At 42.3% G+C, this 12,901-nt stretch overlaps 1 protein-coding gene across 2 annotated transcripts in view; it reads left to right on the forward strand.

The window, feature by feature from the left end:
- Nucleotides 1-6,864, forward strand: part of IL31RA (interleukin 31 receptor A) — a 123,996-nt gene extending 117,132 nt beyond the window's left edge. For both annotated transcript variants that reach the window (XM_073622860.1, XM_073622868.1), the window contains one exon: nucleotides 399-6,864. In XM_073622860.1, the coding sequence (XP_073478961.1) occupies nucleotides 399-833 (435 nt within the window). In that variant the 3' untranslated portion in view covers nucleotides 834-6,864. The remainder of the gene's footprint in view (nucleotides 1-398) is intronic.
- Nucleotides 6,865-12,901: the final 6,037 nt, after the last annotated feature.

The following is a 12,901-nucleotide window of genomic DNA, read 5'->3' on the forward strand; positions in this document are numbered from 1 at the left end:
TTTCAGATTTTAGCGCTGTCACACTTTGAATGACAATTACTCAGTCATGCAAAACTGCACCCAAATTAATTTTTCATCATTTCTTTGACACAGATAGAGCTTTCTTTTGGTGGTATTTAATCACAGCTGTTTAAAAAAAAATTATATATATATATACAGGTGGGGGAGAACATCATATGGTGTCCCCTCGGGATAGCAGTGCTCCTGCCCGGCCATGTTATTACAATAGGTCAGGCGGAAGGTGGTTAAATCAGCAATATCCCTGTGAGGAAATCCACACAGCAAGTTATGCTGGCAAGGAGGTGTTTAAGAACTAGTGCTGACTGATATATTGGCAATGATTTAGTATGTGAATAAGACATTTTGCTCATTGTTATGAATATCATCTATCCTTGCAGGCTGCTCTTCTTGTGAATCCAGAAGAGAGTGATGGAGTGTTCCACAAAGGAGAACTTCAGGTTCTGCACACTGTTTACATCAATGAAAAAGCATTCCTTAAGGATGAAGAAGGTAGGAAACGTCTAAGTGCTGACACAGTGAGAAGCACTGACTCACGGACTTCCCAAGAGGATTCCTCTCCGGTGCACTATGCCATCACAGAGTTCCGTCATGAATTGTTAGAAAGCATGCCATTATTACAGTCTACTTCATGTTCAATGACCAGCAGCTGCAGCTCACTAGTGTCTTCCTTGGGTGACATGCACTCTGAAATTCAGGAGACACCCCATGTGTTGGAACTAGAGCAGCTGAGCGGGGACATTCTTGCTGAAGTGAATCCATATCTGAAAAACTCTGTAAACACCAGGGAGACCATACACTTTGTCAATAGCTAAATGCAATTACAGAAGTGGTCCATGCTTCCTGTCACTTTATACCACACAGCCAGCTGCCTGTGGTGCCACCAGGAGATGCTCATCTTCATCAAGCATTGATACAGGTTCCGTTGTGCATTCCGTTGTGATTATATTAAAGCATATGTTAACCCAAAAAAAAAAACGGATACTGCTCCTTTAAAGCATGTTATATGACACAGTGCTTGTCCTGTGTCATTTAGACCCCTGTAACACCTAAAAAACCTGGCTGATCCTTCCAGTTTCTCCCCACCCCTATGTAAACTGACCACAGTAATCATGGCTGCTGAGCCCTGACACAGTGGTCAGTTTGCGTGCCTCCGTCATCTGCAGCCCTGCTATCTCTCCTCTATGCTCGTGTCCTCCTCCCTCCTCCCCGCCTGTCGGCTCCTGTGTCAGGGTCCGCCCCCGCTGTAATAACACGATTTACTCTATATAATCTACTCTGTCTTATAATGAGTTGTCCCTGTGTGTGTGTGCTGTATATAAAAAAAAGCTGTATATACCTTATCTGTGAGCGCTTATCAGCGGTTACGTGACGTGTCGGCTATCTCTGGCTCTCGCCTCCTTTCCTCCAGACTGACATCAGTGGGGGAATCTCAGCCCCTCCCACTGCATCTGTGAGACGGGGAGAGGAGAGATGCGGCGTGTCACGTGAATGCTGATCAGCGCTCACAGATAAGGTATATACGTTTTTGTTTGTTTTTTTTATACAGCACACACACAGGAGAACATATCATTAGAAGACAGAGCGGATCATATAACGTAAATCATGTGGGTTAACAAACCCTTTTACACCAACTACCCATTTTCTGAAGAAGGGAAGGCTTTTTTCCCCTGCCCAAATGCATTGGCTTTATCTGTTGCTCCTAAATATTAAAATGTTTCAAAAAAGTCTTTTAACTGAGAAGAACTTTTTTACCAGGCGCTTCTTTGTATACATTCAAAGCATCACTTTATAAAGTTAGTTTGGGGCAGCTTGGTTGAAAGAAATTATTACTGTTACAGAAGGCTCTGAGTCGCTGTGGAAGCTGAAATACAGTGCAGCCTCTTGTGCTGCATACAGTAAACTGCGCTGTGTTCCTACCCAGGCCTTACACACTTCCCTTGTGTGGCAGAGAAGAGAGTTGGTAATGTTGAATCTCAGCCATTCAGGAAGCGCCTTGTATTTTTTATCAGTGAAAACAAGGCAATCTCCAATTGGCCGAGGTGAAGCTTGTGACTTCATCTGCCCGCTCTTCCACCTCAGCCATTCAGGACATGCCTTGTTTTAACATTTAGTGCTCCAGGTGAGTTTTGCAGGTATTCTGCTTTTATATTGATTAACCACTTCCCGCCCAGCCTATAGCAGAATGACGGCCGGGCAGTTTTTCAGTTATCCTGACTGGGCATCAAATTACGTCCAGCAGGATAACAGCCACCGCGCGCCCGTGGGGGCGAGCATCGCGGCGATCAGTGGTGCGGTGTGTCAGTCTGACACACCGCTGCACCGATCTCGGTAAAGAGCCTCTGACAGAAGCTCTTTACCACGTGATCAGCCATGTCCAATCATGGCTGATTACGATGTAAACAGGAAGAGCCGTTGATCGGCTTTTCCTCACTCGTGTCTGATAGACATGAGTAGAGGAGAGCCGATCGGCTGCTCTCCTGACGGGGGGGGTCTGCACTGATTTTTTATCAGCGCAGCCCTCCCTCGGATGCCCGCCCAGGACCACAGGATGCCACCAGGACCACCAGGGATATGCCAATCAGTGCCCAGGCAGCTGCCAATCAGTAGCAAATTCCTGCCAGTGCCACCAGTGATGCCTATCAGTGCAGTCTATCAGTGCCACCTTTCAGTGGCCAGCAGTGCCACCTATGAGTGCCCATCAGTGCTGCCTATCAATGCCCGTCAGTGCTGCATATCAGTGTCACCCACCAGTGCCGCCTATCAGTGCCACCTTTATCAGTGCCGCCTTATCAGTGCAGCTTATCAGTGCCCATCAATGCAGCTTATCAGTGCCCATCAGTAAAGGAGAAAACTTATTTACAAAATTTTATAACAGAAACAAAGAAAAACTTTTTTTTTTCCAAATTTTTTTTTTATTCATTTAGCAAAAAAGAAAAACCGCAGAGGTGATCAAATACCACCAAAAGAAATCTCTATTTGTGGGAACAAAATAATATAAGTGAAAAAAAAAGTGTGGCGCTCTAAATTTGTAGTGACATATGTGACATATCTCGAAAAATTATGTGATATGAAAACAAAATATCTCCTATATATAATACAAAAGGTGTAAACCAATGTATGGAGAAAAAAATTACCCAATATCAATGCAAATTATGTATACAATATACCATATACTGAATAGCATATATAAACATATAAATCAAAAACGTGCATAACAAAGCATGTGAAAGGTGATAATATCATACAAGATACAAAGTCAAAAAGATAAATGGGAGCCACTGGAAACCAGCAGGTTAAAGTCCACCAACAGTGTAGATGAAAAGAAGTGAAGAAGCCACCACCTGGGGTTTTCGGGGGCTTACCAGATGTAAATGACCTGGAACGGCATATGTTGGCCAAGTCAAAACAGGCTATGAGACCAGCGGGTTACTCAAGTGTGTAATTTTAGACGCCCATTTTGGAACAAAGGAAATAAAGAGGCTAGGCAAAAGCAACCAGAATTCCCTGGAAAGGCACAAATGGTAGGGAAAAGCCATCACCTGAAGGTCTAAAGGCTTACCAGAGGGTGTTGACCTGGAAAGACTTATGTCAACCAAGTCAAATGGGCATAGTGACCATCTGGTCGGAAGGATATTCCCCTTTAATGTATCCTCAAAATGCTTCAACTTAGGGCGACTTCTGGGCATCCACAATGATTCTCAACAGCCATAGGATTGGTATTTCAATGGAAGGCCACAAACGGGTATTCAAATGCTATGTAATATGATGGATATAAACCTTCAAAGTACCAGCAATGTTTTTTTATCTTCTGTGCACTTCCCTCTCTTCAGTCTCCTTAGCACTTCCTGAAACTCCCCTTTTTCCTGAAACAAAATAATAAAAATTTAGTTTGGGTACAGTGTAGCATGACCGCACAATTGTCATTTAAAAAGTGACAGCGCTGAAAGCTGAAAATTGGCCTGGGCAGGAGGGGGGTGTGAGTGCCTGGTATTGAAGTTGTTAAAGCCTCGTACACACGATCAGATTTTCTGCAGACAAAACCTCGGACTTTTGTCCAAAGGTCGCTGGCCCCAAACTTGTCTTGCATACAAACGGCACACAATTGTCGGCCAACAAACATGAACGTAGTGACGTACTACATGGTTTTTCAGCTCTTTAGCGCCACCCTTTGGGCTCCTTCTGCTAATTTCATGTTAGTAGAAGTTTGAAGAGTGTTGATTCGTGCTTTTCATTTTGCACTTTTCAGTTCCCGCTTTTCAGTTAGTTTCTGAATGGCCATTCATCAACCAGCCATGTTGCGGAATCGGAGGAGATAACGTGTTATTTATTATTGGTCTTGAAGTTATTGCTTTTACCCAAGTCCAGTCCAGGAACATGAGGAGGAGGATTTCTTGGACCAAAAATTGGTTGCTTTATCAATCATGACCAATTATGTCATATGCCTTTGCTGCGGGAGCTCCAGGAGAATAATCCAGATGATTTTCGGAATTATCTCTGGATGACGGACTCCTGCTTTCACCAACTCTTGGCATTGTTGACCCCCTGTATTAAGAAGCAGGACACATGCATGAGGCTTTTATTTATTTTTTGGTTGAATAATGATTTGATTTGGTATATTTTCTATATTTTTGGATGCATAGAATGCACTTTTTGGTTAAGTTCTATTGGCAGATAGCATGTCTAATTTTGTTTTCTTTTTTTAATGCACACTAAAAAAATTGTGGAGAATAATACTTGGCTATGTGTTTTACTTCAAATGACAGTTTGTATTTTTTTAAATGCAACTGCCTACTCCCAATGTAAAATTAACAAGGGACACCAACATAGTTTTATCTTTGATCTTAAAAACTACGGGATAAAGGTGTTGTGGTAACTTGCACCAAAAAAATAACAAGCATAATAATATTATTCTTGATATCACTAGAAAAAAAAAAAGCCTTTTAAAATCAATTTGCCATAACTCCATCAGTATCACCAGCAAAGCAGCTTCATTATTATCCCATTAAAGAAAAAGAGAATGTGCACTGCATTTCTAGATTTCATAATTTGCCGCGTCACGAATGTTAATTCTCCATTACGAGCGCTAGTTTACAAGACCGACCGCTTCCGACTCGTCCTTGCTTCTGAGCATGCGTGTTTGTACTTTTGTCCGACGGACTTGTGTGCACACGCTCAGAAAATCCGACAACAGACATTTGTCCTTGGAAAATTTTAAAGCCTGCCATCCAACGTTTGTCTGCGGAAAATCTGACAACAATTGTCCCATGGAGCATACAAACGGTCGGATTTTCTGCCAACAGCCTGTCATCACACATTTCCCGTCGGAAAATCCGACTGTGTGTACGAGGCTTTACTTTCAAATCTTGGGATGGGCCCATAAACATTCTCTTTTTAGATAATTTATTAGAAGAAAACTGCGCAGGGAGAATTACCCAGGCTGTCACTGTTGATCTCCTGCTGAAATTGCTAGATGCTTGGCTGTCTATAATTTCAAAGTGTATTGCATACAAAACCCTTTTTTATTCTAGTTTTTTGCATTAGGAGTAAAAACCTGACAGAGGTTCTATCTGGGGCTCCATTAGAGAGATTTGCTCTCAGCCAAGGCCAGAATATTTTTTCCAGACAGGAAGTGAATAAAAAAATGTAACAGTATTAAAGTGTCACTAAACCCACATCATAAAAAAATGTGTATAACATGCTGTTTATACTTACTAAGTCACTATAAGATTCATTTTCTGTATTCTGCGAAAAACCTGGTTGATCATGCTGCTCTCTTTCTCCACCTTCTGTTCATGTCCCCAATTCAGCTAGGGATTTTGCAGCTGTGGTGGCATCTCTGCACATGCTCAGTTTTCAGCGTGTTTCTATGCTGAGAATTTCCTCTCTATCACATCTGAGCAGCCCACGTGACTATTGAGTCACATATGTGGACGTATACACAGTGGTAAATGACAGCCCACTCCCTCCCTCCTCCTCCTCCATGCCCACTAACCAGCTAAACACAATGGGGGTAACTCATGTGGTACATATGCCTATGAACAAGCCTGGAGGAAGGAGTCCTTTATTCTCCTCTCCTTTCTTTCATTTCTATTTTTATTTGATATTTATTTTATTCTTCTTGTGTTTTTTTTTTGTTTGTTCTAAGTTCTACTAAAAACAAGTTTATATGTGCCTGATACTAGGTAACTGCAACATATGTACATGTATGTTTAATCTGTATACAGTGCAACTGTAGAGGTATATGTTTATCTTCTTATTGTATCTCAGTTACCCATTATCCCCGTCAATAAAAAATTGATTAAAAAAAAAAAAAAAAACACAATGGGGGTGGAATATTACATCTTGAGTGATGGAGGCTTCACCTCCCTCTTATTTTAAGACACAGGCTGGAGGGGCGTGACACAGCCTGTGACTGGCCGAAATCTACTGACACCATGTTTTTTTCCACAAAATAACAAAGATTTGATTTATAATATATATTTGTATGTCAATTTAAAACACTTTGATATTATTTATTTTTATTCTGTATTTCAAAGGCCTTTTTTTTTTTTTGAACACGTGACCAGCAGACAAGGACTAAAAGAAGGGACAATTTAAATTGAAAAGTGTGTTTAGTATCACTTTAATGCCATTAAATGAGCATAAAATCGGGCAACTAGGAGCCTGCATTTTTCTCTCAGTACAGGTTCACTTTAACAGCCATAGGACCTTAGGCGTGCTACATATGGCCAAAAAATTTTACTGAGGTACACAGAGTTATTTTATTTACTTTTTGTTTGTTTGTTTTATTTGTTTTGTTCCATGATGTTTCAGTGTTCCATTAAAAGACTTGTGCAAATTTAACCAATGCCCTTTATTTTATTTGTAATTAACTGCAACGTACTAGAATCAAAATTTCGGCGTCATTATAAATGTATATTATAGAATAAAATGTATACTTTTTATCTACTGTAACACTATTTTTTCTAAAACTAATGCTGATCAAAATAGAAAAAATGTGTTAAGTTTTCCTTTTTATCTATAGATTGCATATAAAATAAAATTTATTTTGTAACACAATGGGCTCCAGTCACAAAGCGGTATGTTTCCCCCTTTTCAAAGATTTTTGGCATTCACAAAAAATGCTACTAAAATACAGCACAAGTTATTTTATGAAGTCTTCCAGTATTTTAGTAGTGAAAACAAGCAGTAATTTATTGCCTGGCACTAGCCAGCGTATTTATTTACATTAAAAAATAGGCATGGTTAAGGAGCGCGTACTTCACGACTGATGAGTCATCAGAATGTAAAAAAAAGAATTGACCCTGATGGTACTATTATGCCGCATACACACGAGAGGATTGTCTGACAGAAAAAGTCAGACAGGAGCTTTTCATCATATATTCCGATGGTGTGTATGCCTCATCGGGCTTTTTACGTCGAAAATTCTGACGGACCTAGAAAGAGAACTAAATATTTCCGACGGAACCAATTCCTATTGGGAAAACCGCTCGTCTGTATGCTGTTCCGACATACCAAAAACGACGCATGCTCTGAAGCAATTACGAGACGGAAGCTATTGGCTACTGGCTATTGAACTTCCATTTTCTAGTCCCGTTGTACGTCACCGCGTTCTTGGCGGTTGGACTTTGGTGTGATCGTGTGTACGCAAGACAGTTTCAGCGGAATTTTGTCGGAAAAACCTTCAGAGTTTATTCCAATGGGAAAACCGGTCGTGTGTACAGGGCATTAGGGGAAGTTATACAGGCACTCGTTATAGGTGTGGCCCCCCTCCTCTCTCTCTGCAGTTGTAAGCTTCAGGGGAAGATATACAGGCACACATTACAGGTGCTGCCTTCCTGTTGGATATATGCGGTTATAGGTGTGAAATAATCTTCATGCAACGCTAAAGCCTTAAATGGGCTGTAATCACTATCCGTTGTGAATGTGACTACTGACTTCTGTACAGCTATCACTTTATGTAAATCAGATAAGGGTACCATACAAAATATTCATTTGCCCCCAGAGGATGAGCCACCATTTGTGATATATATCCCAAGTTAGAAATCCTGGTTTTGGCTATTTTGGTAATGTGGCGCCCATCCAGGGAAAGTCCTGTGTAGACAGTGGCATATTCCCGGATCAGTGAGACCTGTTTCTATACCCCCCAATGTGTCTTGAGGAAGCGATCCAGTGAAACGCATTGACACACAGGGGTTCACGCGTGTTTTGATGCCATACTGTTGAAACAGCATCTCATTCCTTGGGTATATGTAACATCCATCTTCTCTGGCCATTGCGTGGCCGTCAATGGACAATACCGTTTTATAATTTTATATTGTTTATGTATATATGTTTAATAAACTTTAAGACAATGTACTGCTCCAATCTGCTTCCAAAGTCCGACCTAGGGAGTTTCTTTATCTTGAATTTTATTTGTTGGTTGAGTGGCAGCCAATCAAGGAATTGGCAGAGGGGTAGCAGACGCAGATAAGTTTGTAAGGTGGATGAGTCTGACAGCAGTGTTCATGATGGAATGAAGGGAGGATAGCCTATTTAGAGGTAAGCCAATGAGGAGGGAGTTGCAGTAGGCGAGAGATGACCAGGGAGTGGATTAGAAGCTCTGTGGTGACATTGGTTAGGAAGGGGCGTATCTTGGAGATGTTGCAAAGGTTGAGGCGGCAAGCTATTGCCAGTGATTGGATATGGGGCCAAAAGGATAGGTCAGAGTCCAGGATTACACCTAGGACTTTGGCATATGGGGGGGCGACAGGTTCAGCTATTGATTTTTAACAGAGAAATCATGGGAAGTGGCACGTGGGGGAGGAAATTTCATGAGCTTGGTTTTGGATCGGTTGAATTTGAGGAAATGATGTGACATCCAGGCTGATATATGTGTTAGTAAGTTGGTGATGAGTGAGGAGACAGATGAGAGGTAGATTTGGGTGTCGTCCACATAAAGATATTAAAAGCCATGGGAGGCAATCAACTGACCCAGGGAGGAAGTATAGATTGAGAAGAGAGGAGGTCTAAAAACAGAACCTTGGGGGACCCTGACGGAGAAAGGAAGAGGAGAGGAGGAAGTAGAATTGTAAGTGACACTGAAGGAGAGGTGGGATAGGTAGAATGGGAACCAGTGAAGAGTACAGTCATGGAGACCAAAGGAGTGGAGTTTTTTGAGAAGGAGGGGGTGGTCCACTGTATCAAAGGCAGCAGAGAGATCCAGGAGAAGTGGTACAGAATAATGTCCATTGGTTTTAGCCATTAGTAGGTTGTTGGTGAGTTTAAGGAGAGCAGGTTCCGTGGAGTGTTGAGGGCAAAATCTGGACTGAAGGGCATCAAGAAGTTTGTTTATAGTCAGATGATCGCTCAGTCGGTTGTAAACCAGTCTTTCAAAGCGTTTGGAGGAGGAGAGTAAGGAGATGGGGCATAGGTTGTTAAGATTGCTGGGGTCCGGTGAGGACTTTAAGGATAGGGGTGACTAGCGCATGTTTTAGAGCATTAGGGAAGATGGCAGAAGAGAGGCAGAGATTGAAAATGTGAGTTAGAGAGTGTAGAATAGTGTCAGAGGGTGAGCGTAGTATTTGAGAGGGAGCAGGATCCAGAGGGCAGGTCATTGGGTAGGCGTTAGAAAAAAGTTTAGCAACCTCGTTAATACTAGCAGGGTTGAATGAGGGAAGTAATTATTGTACTTGTAGACATGGGGTGTTAATTGGGAGAGGTTTCTGCGCATTGCAGATCTCCTCACGAATTGTAGCAATCTTATTGAAGTGATTGGTGATCTCCTGGGCAGTGAGTGAGTTAGTGGGTGGAGGCACTGGAGGACAGAGTAGAGTGTTAAAGGTAGAGAAGAGTTGATGGGGACTGGCAGTTTTAAGACAGCGCAATTTGCTTCCAGAAAGGAAGTGTTTTGCATGGGGCTGTATTTAGAATTAGGCCCAAATATTCCAGGCAAACAAGGTAGGAGACCATTAAAGGGAATTCCAAACTAATGTGTACACAGGTAACAGTGTGCCAACGTCCCAAAAATGGACATATACGAAAACTATAGACTAAAAGAGTGGACTTTAAAAGGCACACAGGTAGACTGTCTAAAAATAATAAGATTGATTTATTGGATACAAAATTCATAGAGTAAAGACAGATAATACATATAAATAAATATAAAAATTCATGAAATTGGTGTTCTATACCCCACACATAACCTCTGACACCACTATATACGATACATAAATATAGTAAGTGTATTAAAAAAAAAACAAATCAAAATTCCCATAGTAATGTCCAGCTAGAGATGTGGATAGGCAGGCCTGTGGGTCAGGATGTGAGTCCGGACATAGATATTGTTTTAATTGCTCGACATGTTGCGCGTAGAGGTACGCTTCCTCAGGAGCATAAAAGATTCATGTAGTGACCAGACGCAGAAAAAACGGTGTAATAGATTGCTGGTAAGCAAAATTGTCTAGGTATATCCAGAGACAGGTAAATATTGGCACATCACTGGGAAAGTATAGGTACTGGTGGTATAAACCAATATCTATATAATTGTATAGTCTTGGTATTACTAACAACAGACTGGCAGCTCAGAGAGGTAGACATCTCAAAGATTGTAGAGCCAGGCTATGTGAGAGAAGTTCGTCTCTAGATGACGATGCGCGTCATAGTAGGAGAGCAAGTTTTTGAAAGTTGGTCACCCACCTGAAAGGTCCTGTGGACGTTTGCAAGGAGCTGGAAGGGAAAGGAGTCCTTCAGAACGTCATCTATATATGACCTGGATGCCCTGAAGCCTTAGAAGGGCAAGAAGAGGTGCAAACACCTTTTGCGAAAACGCTCGGAGCAGAGGATAAGCTAAAAGGCAGTGTGAAAAACTGCTGATGAGGTGGATATGCAGCTAGACATCTTGGATGTCTACAGATGCCAAGTATTCCCCTGGTCTCAAAAGGAATTACTGACCTGGCGGGTTCAATGCAAAGTTTTGGAATTTGCAGGTATTTGTTTAGCGGTTTAAGGGCCAAGATAGAACTAATGCCCTCATTGGGTTTTTGCATCAAACCAGGTGCGAGCAGAATCCTTTGCACCTTGTCCTGTAGGGGGGGGTACTGGAACTACTACTCCCTGTGACAAGAGATGGTTCAGGGCATTCCGTAAATCTGACTGTCCTTGGGCAGATTTAGTTGATTTTGAGAAAATAAAACCATGAGGGGGTAGCGTTCGGAACTTTATGTACCCATTGAAATCACCAATTAAACCAACAGGTCTAGGACATCTGTGTCCCAGGAGATAGGCACCCCAACAGATGGCCCACTGCTCTTTGAAGTGAGGGCACCCCTTAATTGGCAAGGCGGCTTGGGAAGGACTTGGTAGCTTTTGTGTTCAAAATGTTGCGCCAAAACGAAGTGCCGCAATTCAGCTATAAAGTTGAAGCCAGGGTAGATGAGGTGGTCTGCTTCCTGGGAGGAGGTAGAAGACCCCGAAGAGAGGGATTTTGTAGCCTTCTGCTGTAGTAGGAGGACCTTTCGTCCTGTGACATCTTGCAAGTTGTAAGTCACCTAACCACTAAGGGGAGAGGCGCTGACTGGGAGGGGAAAAAAGAAAAAAAAACACACAATCTGGCAAAAAGGTTTGGACACTGTCTTGTAACTGGAAAAGATAATCTCCAAAACCATTTGTCTGAGACACGGGAAAGCAAGTGGTTTGCATACAGGAGACATTCCCCCCACCAAGAGATGGCATGGTGGGGGCACACCTTCACTCGGAGGGGGGCTTCTCTGGGGCCTTGGGCTGCCAAGTACGCTTGGATCCAGAGGAACTGCCCACGTGTTATTAGTCTTCTGTGTTTGAGGTAGGAAGAGGCTCTTGCCACCAATGATGTTCTTAATGAGTATGTGTAGGGACACACCAAGGAGGCAGCCACCCGCCAATGGCATGTCAGTAAGGACTTTTTTTTTTTTTGGAAGACCAGCACTTAAGCCAGAGAAGCCATTAAAACAGTGGAGACAGGTGAGAGACCTTGAACTAGTTGATCTGCTAATAGCAAGTGGGAGAGTTTTGTTTGGATGCCAAGCCTTGGCATAGCAACTTTGCCATGGTCTCTCAGATCTAAACCAAATTGGCTGAGGCACGTAATTGACAGTAGGCTTATGCAGCCTGAAAACTCTAGAGCTCAATAATGGAGGGGTAAACCCATTTGGTGAATGCTTCACCAAAGGTATAGTGGACCAAAAAGAACGTGGGATGAGAGAAGGACTTGGCTGTACATGACCAAGACATGCACATAAAAAAAAAAAAAAAAAAAAGTAGTCATATGGAAACATGTTGGAGGACATTTGCATCTGTCAGTACCTTAGAGCTATACAGAATTTGCCACCTTCAAAGTTTCCCTGTCTGCAGTAATTAGATTGGGGACCAACGTTTTCTCACAAGCCAACTATTACTGGCAACGCCTCTTCACTAGCAGAAGAGGGAGGGGAGATATCATCCCCGGTGGTACTCATTGGACATAGGAGGAAGGGGACTCTTGGTAGCCAATTTGCATAATCGGGGCCCTTTTCATGTGTGAAATAAAGCCTTACCTGGCAGCAGGAAAAAAAAAAAAAAAAAAAGTCAAAGAGGGCCCTGATGCTGCTTGACTCACATCCAAGGAGGGGACAGAGGCTTGCAGGACTGGTGGAAACTGTCAGGCTAGCAAGGTGGTACAGCTGAAAGAAAGAAAACTGTTAGGTCATTCAGCACCAGATAAGCCTTTGTGAAAACAGCACAATAACTCAAAAAGCCCCCAGATAAGGATGTGAGTCATACAGCACATGAACTCAATCAGCTCCAAAAAGGGCTCTGAGAAAAAGAAAACAGCACCTTAAAGCGGGGTTCCACTCAAATTTTTAACTTAATCTTACCCCCTTCA

Source organism: Aquarana catesbeiana, linkage group LG01 (genome assembly GCF_042186555.1).
Source record: "Aquarana catesbeiana isolate 2022-GZ linkage group LG01, ASM4218655v1, whole genome shotgun sequence".
In the NCBI taxonomy this organism is placed as follows: Eukaryota; Metazoa; Chordata; class Amphibia; order Anura; family Ranidae; genus Aquarana; species Aquarana catesbeiana.